Genomic DNA, 18384 nt, shown 5'->3' with positions numbered 1-18384 from the left:
CCCGGTAGCATCGGGCCTAACCAGGCAGTCGGACATCCCTCTCACAATCCAGGACTGCTGGCTCCCAACTGCTCGCCTGCCTGCCTTCCAGATTGCCCCTAACTGCTTCTGCCTACCAGCCTGATCACCCCATAACCACTCCCCTGCCAGCCTGATTGATGCCTAACTGCTCCCCTGCCAGCCTGTTTGCCCCTAACTGCCCTCCCCTGAAGGCTTGGTCACCCCTAACTGCCCTCCCCTGCAGGCCTGGTCCCCCCCAACTGCTCTCCCCTGCAGGCCTGGATCCCCCCCAACTGCCCTTCCCTGCAGGCCCAGTCACCCCCAACTTCCCTCGTCTGCCAGCCTGGTCACCCCCAACTGCCCTCCCTTGAAGGCCTGGTCCCTCCCAACTGCCCTTCCCTGCAGGCCCGGTCACCCCCAACTTTCCTCCTCTGCGGGTCTGGTCACCCCTAACTGCCCTCCCCTGCAGGCTTGATCGCCCCCAACTGCCCTCCCCTGTTGGCCTGATCACCCACAACTGCCCTCCCTTGCAGGCCTGGTCCCTCACAACTGCCCTCCCCTGCTGGCTATCTTGTGGTGGCCATCTTGTGTCCACATGGAGGTAGGATCTTTGACCACATGGGGCAGCCATCTTGTGTGTTTGAGTGATGGTCAATCTGCATATTACTCTTTTATTAGATAGAATAGAGGCCTGGTGCATGGGGTGTGGGCCAACTGGTTTGCCCTGAAGGGTGTCCAGGATCAGTGTGGGGATTCCCTTGGGGTGTGGGGCGGCCTGGGCAAGGGGCCTGTGGTGGTTTGCAGGCCAGACACACCCCCCAGCAACCCAAGTGGAGGCCCTGGTATCTGGGATTTATTTATGTTCTACAATTGAAACTTTGTAGCCTGGAGTGGAGCCAAGCCTTCTGCTTGCTCTGTGGCGGCAGCCATTTCTGTTGGGATTTATTTATCTTCTATCATTGAAACTTTGTAGCATTGAGTGGAGGCCTAGGCCAGCCAGGGCAGGTGGAAAGCTTGGCTTCCTCCATTGCCAGTGAAACCCAAGCCTCCCTCCTGCTCTCCGTGGCCACGGCCATCTTGTTTGGGTCTATTTGCATATTTGCTCCTGATTGGATTGTGGGTGTGGCTTGTGGGTGGCGTGGCTTGTGGGCATAGCGGGGTATGGTCAATTTGCATATTACTCTTTTATTAGATAGGATTGATGTTCTCTATCAGCTATATAAAGTGCTTCTAATATTTTTTCATGGAATATCAAAGGTAAAATACTAGAAACAATTGAAAAGAGAATGGGGTTAGATCACAGTATTGGATAGTAAAGGCATTGAACTCTTGGGAAAATGTAAGTTGAAGAGGGTGTGTATAAACAGGTATTTCTTTCTTATAATCCTCTTTAAATTTCTCTGAATTCTTTACTGGGCTTTCCCCCTAAGCTACAATTAAACTGAGGAAGTACATTTTCATAAAACCTTTCTTTATACATGTTGCTGATTTGAGGAAGAGGGAAAAAAGTTTTCTTAATTCTCATTTGTGATTTTTTTTTTTCTGTGTAAGAAGAAAGCACTCGGATCATCTTTTTAAATAATGAAAACAAATAACAGTTCCCAGGAGAATCAGAAAGCAAAGCAGAGGCTTTGTTTGACTTATCTGTGATAAGGCACTTTGGAGCTTGGGTTTTTTGTGAGTTGAAGAAAGAGATGTACACAACACTCCAACCCTTCTATTATGACAGTTTATGCTTCCTATACAGCTTATTTAACTCAAATGCCTGGGAAATAGACACAATTACCACCTTATGGAATGCTACTTAACTTTAAATGTTCCCCACAGAATAGAAACCCACTTCATCAAAATGTATCTCAGTTTCTCAGGAATTATTTTGTCTGTAGGCTCCTGAACGTTCCTGTGCAATTTAAAATTTTAACCCAAGATTTCTTAGAAATAACTGTGATATAAAAAGAAAGAAAAAATTCCCAAACGAAGGGAGTTTTCTCACAAGAATTCCTATGAAAGAGCTGTGTCCTATGCCATGTACACTTTAATCATTCACTCTTTCAGCTGTTATCAATTTAAAACCAATGAAACCCCCACACTGAGTCCATTTGAGCAGTCAATTTTAATATCTCGAGGCATCTGTAGTTATTCTGAATTGGCTGCAAAAGCAGAACTAACAAGTTAAGCTCTAACCATAAGTCGGCATCAGGCTGGTAAACCATACATCAAACACAGACAGTTAGTCAATACTCCAGTATGAAAAACCAACTAGCATTTTTAAGAAGAGCAATATATTCATAATATGTTTGGCAGTCCGGTTTGCATTGCTTCCTTGATGGCTGTGCCTTTAACTTTCTAGTCAACAGGGTGCTTCTTGCGCTGGCAAAGCGACATGTTTGAGGGGAAACTGGTCAGTCTTCTGATTTGTGGGTAATATTTTAAATGCAAATAAAAGGGGTGGAGGAATGCGCCTTTTGTGAATAAAAATCTAGAAACTATCTTAATAGTTGCTTTTTATAAGAAAACCCTTTCAACCATATGTTCCGGATCTCTGAGCACAGTTCCTATTTCAAATATTATGTCACTGTCAGGCCATGTGTCTCAATTTTGTGTTTGGAAAACACGGTTGCTTGAAATACCTCTTTCCCCCCCTGAATGACTCCACGACAGGGTTGTTGCCTCCCAGAGCGAGAAGAAGACAACGAAGAAGGAGGAGCATTCCAACAAGATCAAGGCAGTCATCACTTCGATCAAATCACTTCCAAATTTCGGGGGCTGGGGGCCCTGGGCCAGGGGAATGAAGGGTGTTTATGACATATAGTTGCCTATTCCCAGAACTCTTTTATGTAATTTTATTTTATCTTCAAAAAGAAAGAACATATTAAAGGGAAATATCTAAGGAAGAATAATGCTACATAAAGTTTATGTTTTCAGATCTGTTGCCCCAGAACATGCTTTGATAAAACACACTTAGAGCAATATAGTCCATTTCAAAGAGAAGTTGGGAGCTCTACCTCTCCACTCTGCAATTTGACTAACACTGACAGGCCACCAATTATGACTATCCAAATTGTGAAATGGCCTCTTGCCTCCTTTCCACAGAGAAAAATAGAAAATGCTAGTCTAGCACTTTTGCAACAAGGAGCTATTGCTCTGATGACTAAATTTTACAGAGGCTGGTTACATTTCAATGTCACTAATCAGGTAAAATAACAAGTCAAAAGGGGATGGCTTTTTTTTTTTTATATTGAACAAAATTTGTTTCCCCCCAAATTTGTTTTCTTTATCTTTGGAATTTGTGAAATATAATTGATTTATGATAGACATACATTTGAGGGGAAATATTTGTGAGCCAAATTGTCAGTGATGCTAAAGGAAATAAAAGAGCAATATTTTAATCTAAGGCTATGTCAAAATGAATTGCTGATATTAATATTTCTTGTGCTTGTCCCAGTCCTCACATCTGCTGAGTGTGAACCCTGATGAGGAGATAGGGTTGTGAGAGCTCTGATATGGACTGTCACTAAGACATATTCAGTGTACACAGAATGTGGACTCTCCAATCCCAAACATAACAGAAGTGAGGGTACTCTTTTCTCAAGTGCTATAGAAAATTCAACTCTTCTCATCACAGAGGAAACATTTATTCATACACTAGTGACCCGGTGCACGAAATTTGTGCACATTAAAAGGGGATTAATTAGAGGAAATAATTTAATATTGCTATTTGCCCTTTCTCTATAACAGAAGTGTCAGAGATTAAAGAAAATTAGTAAAATGTATATGAAAACCTTCCTCCTGTCAGAGTCTGGGGCTCATCATGGGACCCAGAGTCAAGTTCCCGCCCACCCACATGCACCTCAAAATCACGTGAGACCCAGACTCGGCCTCCCTTCCCCCCATTGGGCTAGATCCAGACCCATCCAGTCCCATCCTTGTCAAATCCTGGCAGGCAGGGGGCATAGCCTCAGGTCCCCTGGCCTGGCGCCAGGGTGGGGGGAGTGGCCTGAGGTCCCCCAGCCCAGGCCGGATCGGGAGGCGTGCCTTGACGTCCTCCGTCAAGCCCCGCCAGGTGGGGGACACGGACTGAGATCCCCAGTCAAGCCCCGCTGGGTGGGGGGCATGGCCTAAGGTCCCCCGTCCCCCATCAAGCCCTGCCAGGTGGGGGGGGGCGCAGCCTCAGGTCCCCCGGCCTAGCACTGGGAGGGGAGCACAGCCTCAGGTCCCCTGTCAAACCCCGCTGGGCAGGGGCGCGGCCTGAGTTCCCCCGACCCAGCACTGGGGTTGCACCTTGAGGTCCCTCGTCAAGCCCCACTGGGTGGGATGCATAGCCTGAGGTCCCCTGTCAAGCCCAGCCAGGCAGGGGGTGCAGCCTCAGATTCCCTGGCCCATTGCTGAGGCGGGAGGCGCGGCCTGAGGTCCCCTAGCCCAGCACCAGGACGGGAAGCGCACCTTGAGGTCCCCCGTCAAGCCCCTCTGGGTGGGGGGTGCAGCCTGAAGTCCCCTGTCAAGCCCCACCAGGTGGGGGGTGCGGCCTGAGGTCCCCCGCCTGGCACTGGGGCGGGGGGAGCAGCCTGAGGTCCCCTAGCCCAGCACCAGGACGGGAAGCACACCTTGAGGTCCCCCGTCAAGCCCCACAGGGTGGGGGGGGGTGCGGCCTAAGGTCCCTTGTCAAGCCCTGCCAGATGTGGGGCACAGCCTGAGATCCCCTGTCAAGCTCTGCTGGGTGGGGGGGGGGGGGGGGGGGCACGGCCTAAGGTCCCTTGTCAAGCCCTGCCAGATGTGGGGCACAGCCTGAGATCCCCTGTCAAGCTCTGCCGGGTGGGGGACATGGCCTGAGGTCCCCTGTCAAGCCCCACGGGGGCGTAGCCTCAGGTCCCTGCTGATTGCTCCTTAAGGCTCTTTATGGGAACTTGGCCTCAGCTGTGGGTGCAGCCATCTTTGGGATGGAGTGATGGTCAATTAGCATATGCCCTCTTTATTAGATAGTATTTGTTCCAATTACCAAGTTCAGGTCAGGATGCAATTCTGTTTTCCTCCCCTTCCATTATCCACCTTACCACAAAGTGAAATCATCAGTTAGCACTTTGTGAAAGCCGTGGAGTGATCAAAACTGCACAGAGAAAGTGAAGAGCCAGCACTGGCTTCGGATCCAGTTCACAGGGTCTACAGGGGCCCTGAAACGCTAAGGAGAACTAAACTAAAGAAGCTTCCACGGCCTCTGAAGCTGCGTTTAGGTGTCACCAGGGAACTATGTGGTAGGGGAAGACCTGCTGGAGAACAGCAGGGTATCAACAACAAATGCTAACCTTTAAAAAGGGGGATTCCTGTGAACACTGATGAGGGCCCTGTATCTCTTTCTTCTCTTCAGGTGGTTTCACGGAAGGAAGATTTAGGATGTGATTAGAGAATCGAAAGGGTCATAGGTCACCTCTCCAGAGGGCAGCAGCCTCCCGACATAAGAAGGAAATATCACGTTAGCCTGACTTTGGGTCATCTGAAACTGGTTGAGAATATGCCTCTGACAGCATATAAATCTTGGCTGGGGCAATGCCAGGGATGGAAGAGGAGGTTTTGTATATTTTCTACAATCTATATCCACACAACTTGACTTAAAGCGTAGGGTATGCTTAAAGCATGATACAGATTTTGAAGCAAACCTGTCTTTACCTGTTGCTATTTCCTTACTGGTGTTCATGCTCTATTTCTTCTTATTGTATAGAAACTTGTCAGTCCTGAAACTGCAAGGCTTAGTTAGAGACAATATCTTCAACTGGCACCAGAATTACACTAACCGTGTAGGGTATGGCACAACTCTGGGAAATCTTTTAAGGACAGATAGTCCATGAAATGAATAAAACCAGCATCTACTACCAGAGCAAAATTTAATATGGGTTTCAGAGGTCATTGGCTAAAAAAAAAAAAAAAAAAGACAATATGCTGGTTTGGAATCAATCGGGTCTTGTCCATCCTATATTCCCAGCATTTAGCATGGCTATACCCAGCATCCAGTCAGTTTTAGGATGAAAGCCAGATATTATTTAGTTTTTCTTTTAGCTAAAAAATGAGAAATACCTTGAGAACTTGACTCAAAGGGCAAGAACTATAATTTAAAAGAAGGAATATTGTTATTTGCAAATACACACAATATAGGTTATATCAGGAAATTATTTTTGTAGATACTAAAAATCAAGTAGTTATAAGTCACTATCTCAAATAATAGTAAATTCTAACTAATATTAGAACTTAATATTACTAGTTATAATATTAAATTTGAATATTAGTTGTAACTATAATAATAGTTAGAATTATATAATTATAAACTATAATATTAGTTATAACTATAACTAATAGTGAGAATTATATAATTATAAACTATAATATTAGTTATAACTATAATAATAGTTAGAATTTAATATTATTTATTAGCCTGTGTAAAAAGTTCTCTCTGCATAAGAAAGTAAGTTCTTGAACCACAAGGAAACCGATTTATTATTCTGACTTATTCTTTCTCCCCTTACCTAATTCACTCCCATTTCTGGACCTCATTTTTCTCTTGTTGCTCTAAAGCTATTCTGCTCTCAATATCTCATAAGACCTGGATCATTTCCTCCCTGGATAACAGGCTTTTAAAATCCATGGGCTTAACCTGCTACCCAGGTGCACTTTTTTCTCAACATTTGCCATCTCTCATGGTGACCTGTGTGTTATTAGTGAACAAAAGCTAGCTATGTGGTTGGTACTCTATTACCAACACATTTGCTCCCAAGAGCCTTTAAATAACAGAAAGTGCCTGGGAACTATAAATGCAAGCAAACCAGGAAGCTTACAGGCCAAGATAAAGAAGCTTAAGGTTGGCTATTAATTTTGGCTAATATTAAATCATGACATAGCTCACTTGTAAGGATCACAGTTCAATTATGAATCATAAAAAAGTTTAAAGAAAAGAAGATTTACAAGGTATTTTTGGGCACATTAGTGCATATTGTGGAAGTTGTGAGAGTATTTGAGGACCAAGCAATGATAGATCCAGGCCCCAATATATAAATTCAAATACAATTATTCTCAGACTAACAATGATCAAGTCGCAAAGTTGGAGCATATCTGTATTCAAAGGTGTATTGCAGTATTGCTCACATATTTTTCACTTGAATTAATAATGTGATAGGTAGTTGCTCTGTCATATATAAGTTCTAACAAATTATTTAAAAACATACTTTGTTGGAAGCTGTCCATTGTCCTCACTAGCAGAGAGGTGTGGACAAGGAACCCAGAAGGCTGGTCAACCTTGAAGCTATGAAAGGTCAGAGCCAACTACCCACTGTCTAGTTGAGACAATGGTAGCTAAAGCAACTTCCACGTTTTGGTTTTATATAAATCCTTGCTGATTGGCTATTATTGGAATTGTTTGCCTAAAGGCTATGGGTGTATCCCATAGTCTTAATAAAAGGGATAGCAAGGCCAGAGCAGGGTGGAGTCCTTCCCCTTGAGTTGGGCTCCCGCCTGGCCCCCAATATTTCCAAATTAATATTTTCTAGTCTCTCATTTGCGTGTGGCCTCCTCCAGAGCCTGAACCCTGAACCTGAACCCTGAACCACGCGGGATGTGATGGGGGACACTCGCAACTGGCGCCCAACATGGGGCACTCGCAATACTTTGCTCTTAACTCAATGATTTTGCTATCCATAAACATGGCTGTTGAAAGTTTAGGGCTGATAACTTGTATCTACAATTTGAATGGCAAATATTTCTTTACTTTCAATATAATTGATATATTTTACAAAAGCACTATAATTTCAAAGACATTATTTTCTCTTATAACAGAAACCTTAAACAATTAGTTGTGTCTGTGTGGGTAATTACTTAAATGTTCCAACAATTAGATGGCACTCTGTAAGTGGGTATAGTTAGGAAATAAAATGAGCTCCTTCTTATTTATGTATAAAGAGTACCATGACAAAAATTACCAAAAATATAAATATGAGCCAACTACAAATTATGTATATACTTTCCTTAAAGTAAGCGAGTTACTGCTGCATTCCCTTGACACTTGTCTGTATTAATTTCTCAAGCTTTAAAAGGCTACATGGGAAAATGGTTCTCTGGGGGCATGATGGCCATAGTTTGCTCTATAAATCTAAGTAGCAAAAGAAAGAAGAAGAAAATAAAGAAAGGGAAGAGAGATGAAAAGGAGAAAAGATGGAAGGAGAGAAAGAAGGGATGAAGGAAGGATGGGAGGAAGACAAGAAGTTGTTGAATAGTCATGATAAGCTGGGCACTGTGCAAGGTTCTTTCCATATATCATTTCACTTAAATTTCATGATGTAAATTTCATCAATGAAAAAGTTAATAACCAAATATTAAGTTATATAGCTGGTAAATGGCAAAATCCAGATTTAAACCTAGCTCAGTCAAATTCTAAAGCTGCTATGCTTTCAATTTTCTTAATTGCAAAATAAAAGTTGAAAATTTTCTATAATCATTAAAAATCTATAAAGATGGACTCAGTTAATCAAGAGTATATGTCATTCTACATCTTTTGGAAATATTTGATGTTTGAGGCAGATGTGAGTCCCTACAGATCACCCTATAACAAAAGCATATCATTGACAAAAACAAAATTAGACAAATATATAAAAGGAACCTATGTGAAAATGATGACTCAAAGAACTGGAAAGACCATTTTAAAATAAAAAATAAAAAAACAAATTTCAGAGTGACAAAAATTTACCTATCTCATTTAAATTAGTTCAAATATGTAACCTATTTTCTATTTTCCCACTTAATTAATATATATGAAGTCCAAAGTACTATCCTTACTGTTAGTTATAGGGGTCGATTGGTCAACAAAGCTTTGTGGCATGTGAATGTGCAAAAACAAACAAACACAAAAAACACAGAGAATAAGGAATGCATCCAAAAAATGCAAATAAATTTTTAAAGTTAAAAATGAATTCATATAAAGACAGGAGGATAAAATTGAGAAATCTTTCAGAATATGAGAAAAATCAACTGATGATCTGATACTCATATCTTAAATATTCCAAAGAAGGAAACAGAAATTTGATGGAATAAACTTATCAACATAATAATAAAGAGAAAAAATTCCAGAGCTGAAGAGAAGCGCAATTCTTCAAGTTGAATGCCAAGCATAATAAATTTTTAAAATTCTGCCAACTTTGCACATCATCTTGATTATAGAGTCTCCAATAATAAAGACAAAAAACCCCAATGATTCTGAAAGAAAAAAAAAATCGAAGTAACAAAAATAAGAAGTGGAACCTACAACTCTGTATTCTAAAGGCAATGGAATTTTATGCCCAACGAAACTATTGATCAAGTGTGTGGGGATACTGAAGATATTTTTAGACAGTCAAGGTCTCATGTTTTCTAAATGAGTTACTGAAGTTGTTACATAGTAATAAAAGAATTTAAAGCAATAAAGACAAGGCATGGGGTTCAGAAGACAGTGAATACAACTCAGAAAATCAGTGAAAGGAAGTCACAGGGTGATAAAGGTGAAGACTGAAAAGCAACCAAAGCAACTTGGTGTAAGATGGTGGAAGGACTTTAAGAGATATTCTGGGGACAAGGCAGACATTTCTAGACTAGAATATATAGACTGTTTAATTGAGATAATCAAACAAACCCTTAATCATGTAAAGGCCCTGAAAGCAAGAAAAAAATTAAACTCTGGGAGAAAAAGTTTGTATGAGAAATTCACAAACAATATATCAAACTAAAAAATAGAGTTAGTCCAACATTGTTTTCAATTTCTACTAGCATCATCCAGTATGGTTTTGCCCATATTAAGATAAAAGAAACTACTTTCTACATACAATTCTCTCTATCACTTGATATAAGGAAATACTACTTGCTCATAAAAAAACAAAAAACAAAAACAAACCCAAGCAATTATTATCTTTTCTAAAAATTGTGTTGCCAGGTGTTTTCTGTTCTTGGATGTCAATGCTGTTACTTGAAAGATTACATAAAGTAGTTTGGCTGATGCTGAAGTTATTATTTCAGTTCTAAAAGCAAGTAGAGGATCTGTACACACATACCTACCACTCTAAAATGTACCCTCTCAATTCAATAATTTACGTATTAAATTGATTCAAGTTTTTTTTCCCAATGAGGTATTTAATGCAAAAAAATGCATATCCCATGATCTCACTTATATGTAGAATCTAATGAAGAAAATAACTGATGAACAAAACATATCGAGACATTGAAACACGCAACAGACTGATGTATTTCAGAAGCAGGATGGGGGGATGAGAAGAGATTAAACAAAGAATTTATATGCATATATGCATAGCCCATGGACAGACATTAGTGAGGGGGAAGGCCTGGGGAGGGGGCCAGAACAGGGGGGAGAGAGTCCAAGGGGGAAAAAAAGGGGAACATTTGTAATATTTTCAACAGAAAAGTTAATAAAAGCGCTCATTATTCCCCCTTTCCCCCTTGCCAAATGTGAAAGCAGTTGGAGAAATGGAAGGCTTTTCAGAAGCTACCCCGGCAATGGCCCAGTGATTGCTGCACCCACCTGAACTATGAAGATTTCTCTCCATTGGGTGGTCATTCAGAATTATCTTTGGGCCCCTTTTTGGCATCACAGTGTGCCCTTCTTATTAGTCATATTAAAAACTAGAAAATTCAGCCACATCAAGTGACTCTTTCCAGATCTATATTAGAGCCAATGAAATCACATATTGGCCACGTGTCCCTGAGTACAAAAAAAGTTTTGAAGAAAGGTTTTTTGACAAAGTTTGGACCATATGATATTGGGACAATTCTTTTTTCACAGTTATACTGGGCATTATGAAGTCAATAAAGCACAGCCCTTCCTGACTCTCAGTGGGTGCTCCATTAAGACCAGCTGAATTCAAAGCTCAGGCCTCTCAACCTGTTGGTAACATCACATGAAAGACTAAATACTTTGTAAAGTGTCTGTGACCCTGCAAAGCCCCTCCCAGGAACCAGGAAGCACACTGTAAGACCCAAACTACCACACACAGCTTTCCTGAACCTTGATATTGAAGTCCTGAATTCCGGTCTGGACAGTTAAGACAGTTTAAAGAATCTGATACATAATCTTTGGGCAAATGCACCGAGAAACAATTTAAAAAGCCATTTTTGCATTTTCTAAATAATTTTCCTTGAAAGAGTTAAGTCATTTTACTTGGAGAAATTAACCATTTAACCATTAATTATTCACTTATTTTATATAATTTTTATAGCCCTTCAAAACCCCTGTGACCTTTTCAAAGTCTTTTCCTTAGGTATGCTAAAAATATAAACTTAAAGTATTAAATTATACTGGGCCTGTAGCTTTAAAAAATTGGTTTAATGCCTTTTACTCAGTTAAAAAAAAAATCTCAGTAAAAGCCTTTAAAAAATTCACAGTTAAAACTGAAACAATCCCAAGAAGTGACTATATTTGCATAACGATCTGTATTTGGAAGAAAATTCCACTGGAGTCAACAATGGCAGCTTATCAAATCAGAATTTCACAATGATTTTCCATAGCCCTACTAATGAATACTGACTCATTGGTCAGCTATGGTGAAAACTTAATGGGGCTGGAAGACAGGAAATGTACACAGCAGCGTGTGCTTAGTGGTTCCATTGCATCAGCATGAAGGCTGCATTGGGCTTCCAGCTCCTCTGGGGCTTTCCGAGACCAATCCTAGAGCACCATAGCATTCCCTAGCATTTTGATTGGGCCAGACCCTGCCACTGAATTAAAAGACCTTTCATGTTTCCAGAGTCATGAAAAATTTAGACTTTATGTCAGATTGGGATTGTTTGGGCTACTAATCTGGCTTTACTTGATTTTTTTTTCAAGATGCCAGGTAACCTGCAACTGAATCCTATGTAAAAAAATGATAATCTGTGGGGCCCAGTCAGCATGTCTAAGTGGTTGAACATCACCCTATGAACCAAGAGGTCATGGCTCAATTCTGGGTCAGGGCACATGATGGGGTTGGGGGCTCCATCCCCAGTGGGGATTGTACAGGAGGCAGCCAATCAATGATTTTCTCTCATCATTGATATTTCTTTCTCTCTCTCCCTCTCCCTTCATCTATGAAATCAATAAAAATATATTTAAAAAAAGAAAATTATAATCTATGGGATAAATTCTAAGGTAGAAATAAAGATAGTAGTCTATTATTATATTATATGAAATTCATGCACTGGGGAGGGGGAGTCCCTCAGGCTGGCCTGTGCCCTCTCACAGGCTGGGACCCTCGGGGATGTCTGCCTGCCAGCTTGGTCAATCAGACATCCCTCTTGCAGTCCAGGGCTCTTGCAGTCCGGGACCTCTTGCTCTTTACCACCCGCCTGCAGCGGAGGCAGGAGAGGCTCCTGCCACCGCCACTACACTCGCAAGCTGTGAGCCCGGCTTCTAGTTGAGCAGCACTCCCCCTGTGGGAGCTCACTGACCACCAGGGGGCACCTCCTGCATTGAGCATCTGCCCCCTGGTGCTCAGTGCGTGTCATAGCGACCGGTCATTCTGCAGGTCATTCTGCTGTTTGGTCAATTTACATATTAGGGTTTTATTATATAGGATGTAATTGAATATGTAGAGGATCAAATACTGTCTGTGGCACTGAAAAGGACATTTTCAGAGTAAAAGTTTGAGATGAGCAGATTCAAAATATGTGCTATTTCCACCCCCAAATGCTTGCATTGTAAGAATTTTCCACTCTATTAGTGATACCTATGTCTATGCTTCACAAAAATTCCACCTTCTAGGGTTAGTTCAAAATGACAGATTATTTTTGTGATATGTTCATTTGTTTCAAAATGAACTGAAATTGTTTGGTCAAACAGTTAACTGTAAAATATTTAAATAATTCTTATATTAAGTATTGCTAAAAATATGAAAATCTGCTTTGCCCTCTTCCTGAGAAAAATTTGTATATTAAATCATCTTTTGACTTCTATAAGTCTTTCAACTTTGTTTTGAGTTTATTTTAGCCCATTTTCAATTTTTAAAAATATTTAACTTTAAAATATATTCATCAGTAAGAAAATCTGAAAAACAGGGAGAATGATGGACTTGGCGCATGTTTCCTTGGTCAGGAAAATAACATATTTTTGCTTTTTGATCTATAAGTTAATTTCCAGTTACAGATTTCTATATCCCTGGTTCAATCTATCCATTCATCCTTTCATCTATCTAGCATGCTAACTAATAAAAAACGTAATAAGTAATAATTTTAATAGCAGTGAATATTAATTGAATACTTATATTCTAGAAACTGTTAAGTGCTTTACATGAATTATCTCATTTATTTCTCTCAATACTTCTGTCAATAATGGGAATAAGTATTCCCATTTAAAAGATGAGATAAATGAGGTCAGAGAGATCATAACTTGTCCAATGTCATTACAAATGAATGGTAGAACCAAGGTCTGAATTCCAATTAGGGTAATGCCAGAGTTTATCTTTTTATATTCTGGTGGCTAGATTGTGCTAGGATATCTTATTATTTACTTTAGATATATATGCAGAAGTACCTGCTTATTTAAGTTTAGTGGAATTAAAAAAAAAAAAAGGCCCTGAATAGCTGCAGCAATCCTGAGAAAGAAAAACAAAGTAGGTGGGATCTCAATACCAGATGTCAAGCTTATTACAAAGCCACTGTTCTCAAAACTGCCTAGTACTGGCACAAGAACAGACATATAGATCAATGGAATAGAATAGAGAACCCAGAAATTGACCCAAACCACTATGCTCAATTAATATTCGACAAAGGAGGCATGAACATACAATGGAGTCAAGACAGTCTCTTCAAAAAATGGTGTTGGGAAAATTGGACAGATACATGCAAAAAAATGAAACTAGACCACCAACTTACACCATAAACAAAAATAAACTCAAAATGGAAAAAGGACTTAAACATAAGATGGGAAACCATAAAAATACTAGAGGAATCCACAGTCAGCAAAATCTCAGACATATGCTGAAGCAATTTCTTCACTGATACTGCTCCTAGGGCAATGGAAACTAAAGAGAAAATAAACAAATGGGACTACATCAAAATAAAAAGCTCTGCCCACCAAAAGAAACCATCAACAAAACAAGAAAGCATGGGAGAACATATTTGCCAATGTTATCACTGATAAGGGTTTAGTCTCCAACATTTACAGGGAACTCATACTGCTTAACAAAAGGAAGATAAACAACCCAATGAAAAAATGGGCAATGGACCTAAATAGGTATTTTTGGAAGGAGGACATAAGGAAGGCCAAGAGACATATGAAAACACGCTCAAAGTCACTAATCATCCGAGAGATGCAAATCAAAACGACAATGCGGTACCATCTCACACCTGTCAGAATGGCTATCATCAACAAATCAACAAACAACAAGTGCTGGTGAGGATGTGGAGAAAAAAGAACCCTCGTGCACTGCTGGTGGGAATGCAGACTGGTGCAGCCACTGTGGAGAACAGTATGGAGTTTCCTCAAAAAACTAAAAATGGAACTCACATTTGACCCAGTGATCCCACTTCTAGGAATATATCCCGAGAAACTAGAAACACCAATTAGAAAGGATATATGCACTCCTATGTTCATAGCAGCACAATTCACCATAGCTAAGATTTGGAAACAGCCTAAATGCCCATCAGCAGATGAGTGGTTTAGAAAACTGTGGTACATCTACACAATGGAATACTATGCTGCTATAAAAAAAGAAGGAATTCTTACCATTTGCAACAGCATGGATGGAATTGGAGAGCATTATGATAAGTGAAATAAGCCAGTCAGTGAAAGAAAAATACCACATGATCTCACTCATTTATGGATAATAAAAAACATTACAAACTGATGAACAGAGGCAGAGAAGCATTGAACAGACTGTCAAATGACAGCGGGAAGGCTGGGGAGGGTTGGGGGCGGTGGGGGGGGGGAGGTAAGAGATCAACCGAAGGACTTGTATGCATGCATATAAACATAACCAATGGATGCAAGACACTGGGAGGGGGGTGAGGGCATGTGCCAGGGGGTAGGGGAGGCTGGCGAAGGTCAATTGGGAGAAAAAAAGAAAAAGGAGACATATGTATTACTATTTGTAATACTTTAAACAATAAAAAAAGAAAAAAAAATCAATGGAAAAATATCCTGGCAATGGATAAAGATAAGTAAATAAATAAATAAATAAATGTGAAAAAAAAGAAATAAAAAAAGGGGGGGGGGAGTTTAATTTGAGCTCTCAGCTTCCAGTTCTCAAATCCCCAAATTTTCATGATACTCATTTGTCTTGGACTTTCTTCCTAGCACTTCTTCCTAGAAAATACTTCAGACTATGACTAGGGCGATCAGATACATTATTATCCAAATCAGGACATGCCCAAGAGTGGAAAGGGCTGCATTCCTACATGCGGGGATGATGGGTATAAACTGGAACTGTCCAGACACAAGGAGACATGGAGTCATTCTGATGGGCCACTAAGATATATCTTCTCTATTCCTGGCACAGAGCTCAGATCTGAGGAAAACTAGGTATTTCTTGCAATAATTCTATGATGCACCCTTTAATTTCTCAGGATTATTTTTCTGGACAATTATTTTTTCTCTCCTATAGAGCTGAACATCCAACAAGCAACCTAAAAAGAATAAAAAATCCTAATATTCCTTTAGAGCTGAATAGCTATGGACACAGAGGCACATTCATTTATCACTGTTATCGTAAAAGTATAAAATGTCTTGTACCTTTAATAAGTCCTTTTTCTTGCAGAGTTTTCAGGGAAGGTCTTCGGGTAATAAACTTCTTTAATCTGCTTTTAACTCGGTTTTTGTCGTTTGTATCGGAAGCACTATGATGCAGTCTGAACACTGGAAATTGAAAAAAAAGGCAGAGGCTTTCAGTAAATTTCTCCTTTATGATTATTACTTTATGCTAATATGAATAGAAAACAGTAGTTATGGAACAACTCCCTGAATTAATGGCTTAGGCCCTTCTGCTTAGACAGGGCATATGAGCAAAAATTTGCTCATATGAAAATATTAGCTCCGCTGCAATGGGGATGTGCAATGAGAATGTGGTTAGCTCCATACGGTCACAATTTATTTTCACTTTTATTCCCTCATAGTTAACATAATAACCTTTGCTGGGCAATTCTACCTATCTGTATCTATATACAAAATTATGTTCAAAGCAAAACTCTTCTAAACAAGGGGGAAAACACTTCAGAATTGTTCATTTTCATTACTTAGAATTATATATTGCCTGTAGGTAATTCAGGTATTTTCAAAGGTCCTGCTTGCCCTTAATAATTCTGTCAATCTTCTTTAAAAAAATTGTATTGATTTTTAGAGACAGAAGGGAGAGGTAGAGAGAGAAACATTGATGTGAAAGTGCAACATCTATCAGCTGTCTCTTGCATGACCCCTATCGGGGATCTAGCCCGCAACCCAGGAATGTGCCCTGACTGGGAATCAAACCAGTAACCAACCTTTCAGTACACTGGACAATGCCCAACCAACTGAACCACATTGGCCCAGGGCACTATTCTTCTTTTATGTTAACCCAAAGTGATTTCTTTTTCTGAAGCAGATATGGTACTTTCTGGCTTATAAGACGACTGGGCATATAAGATTTTCCTGGGTTAAAAAGTTGTTTTATATGCCGGAAAATACGGTGTATTGGACTATATTGGTGGGATTAGTTATAATGGATTAGATATATTGGACTACCGTATTTTCCGGCATATAAGACAAATTTTTAACCCAGGAAAATCTTATACGCCCAGTCGTCTTGTACGCCGGAAAATACGGTACTTCTTATTCTTCTTATTGATGTCAAATTATCATCAGTTCTAGGGGAAATTCTGAAACACAAATTTGCCTCAAACATTTTCCATGTCTTCAGCAATCTCCTATCCCCCAGCATCCTATACTCACCTTTATCTTCAAATTTAGGTGAGTATCAAATTAATTCCTGAACAAATATTTGCTAAATTTCTACTGATCATCAAACTCCATGCTAAAGGCTAGGAATTCAATCTATCTATATCAAAAAGGCTAATATGCTAAGTGTCCTTCTCTCTGTCTGGGTAATGACTTCAAGTAGCAACACCTGGCTTCCGCTCCCTAGCAACGATTAGCCTCCTTGCAGTTTCTACAGCCCAGGAACACGACTTGCTTTATAGCCAGGTGAAAACATTTCATATTTTAAACAAATGTCTGTGAAGCATTTTCCCATGCCTCGTCTCATTTGATCATCACAGAAGTCCTGAAGTAGGTAGATAGGAGACTCGATGGAATCCTATTTTCTTTTCATTAGCCAGAAAATGGAGATTTAGAAAACTAAGAAACTTGACCCAACTGAAAAGAAGAAATGGTGGAACTTGAAAATGACTTCAGGTTTTCTCACTGTGCAGAATATAGTCAAACACTGCTTCAGTTAAATATTTTACCCTTTGTTCTCCCTGCGTGATCTACTTAATCTGCTTCGTGTTCATATTTACTGCTGTATTGCTGACAATTACCTGAAAGAGAAGTTGGGCTGCTTCACTGGGCTGGAAAAAGTTTAGCTAAATCAGAAAACAGGTCTAATTAAGCAAGTTTATAGATCCTATCTAATAAAAGAGTAATATGCAAATCGACCATCACTCCAACACACAAGATGGCTGCCCCCATGTGGTCAAAGAAGGTTGCCCCTATGTGGACACAACATGGCTGCCACAAGATGGCCAGCAGGAGAGGGCAGTTGGGAGGGATCAGGCCAGCAAGAGAGGGCAGTTGTGGGTGATCAGGCCAGCATCGGGGGAGGGGGCAGTTGGGAGGGACCTCTGCAGGGGAAGGCAGTTAGGGGTGACCAGGCCTGCAGGGGAGGGCAGTTAGGGGCAATCAGGCTGGCAGGGGAGCAGTTAGACATCAATCAGGCTGGCAGGGGAGTGGTTAGGGGGTGATCAGGCTGGCAGGCAGAAGCGGTTAGGGGCAATTAGGAAGGCAGACAGGCAAGCAGTTGGGAGCCAGCAGTCCTGGATTGTGAGAGGGATGTCTGACTACCCGTTTAGGCCCAATCCTACCGGGAATGAGCCTAAACGGGCAGTCAGACATCCCTTCAGGGGTCCCAGATTAGAGAGGGTGCAGGCTGGGTTGAGGGACACACCCACCCCGTGCACAAATTCCGTGCACCGGGCCTCTAGTCTAACCTAATAGACAAACATGCAAATTGACCGCACCTCCGCTACGCCCACAGCCAATCAGAGCGAACAAGATGGCGGATAATTTGCATATGCGGGCGCTGAGCAGCCTGGGTCCCGTAAACATCCTCCAGACCCAGGCCACTCAGAGCCTGTAGGCCTGCGCTTAGGTCCTGAGCGGCAGGGGCCCCAGAATGCGGCCTGGGTCCCATAAACATCCTCCGG

General features: G+C 40.9%; 1 protein-coding gene across 2 annotated transcripts in view; it reads right to left on the bottom strand.

The window, feature by feature from the left end:
- The window catches only part of ARHGAP15 (Rho GTPase activating protein 15), a 648004-nt gene that overhangs the window by 256412 nt on the left and 373208 nt on the right, over nt 1-18384 (bottom strand). For both annotated transcript variants that reach the window (XM_008143494.3, XM_054722880.1), the window contains exon 9: nt 15722-15844. In XM_008143494.3, coding sequence (XP_008141716.1) covers nt 15722-15844 — 123 coding nt within the window. The remainder of the gene's footprint in view (nt 1-15721; nt 15845-18384) is intronic.

Source organism: Eptesicus fuscus, chromosome 11 (genome assembly GCF_027574615.1).
Source record: "Eptesicus fuscus isolate TK198812 chromosome 11, DD_ASM_mEF_20220401, whole genome shotgun sequence".
NCBI lineage: Eukaryota > Metazoa > Chordata > Mammalia > Chiroptera > Vespertilionidae > Eptesicus > Eptesicus fuscus.
This window is presented reverse-complemented; position numbering and strand designations above follow the sequence as displayed.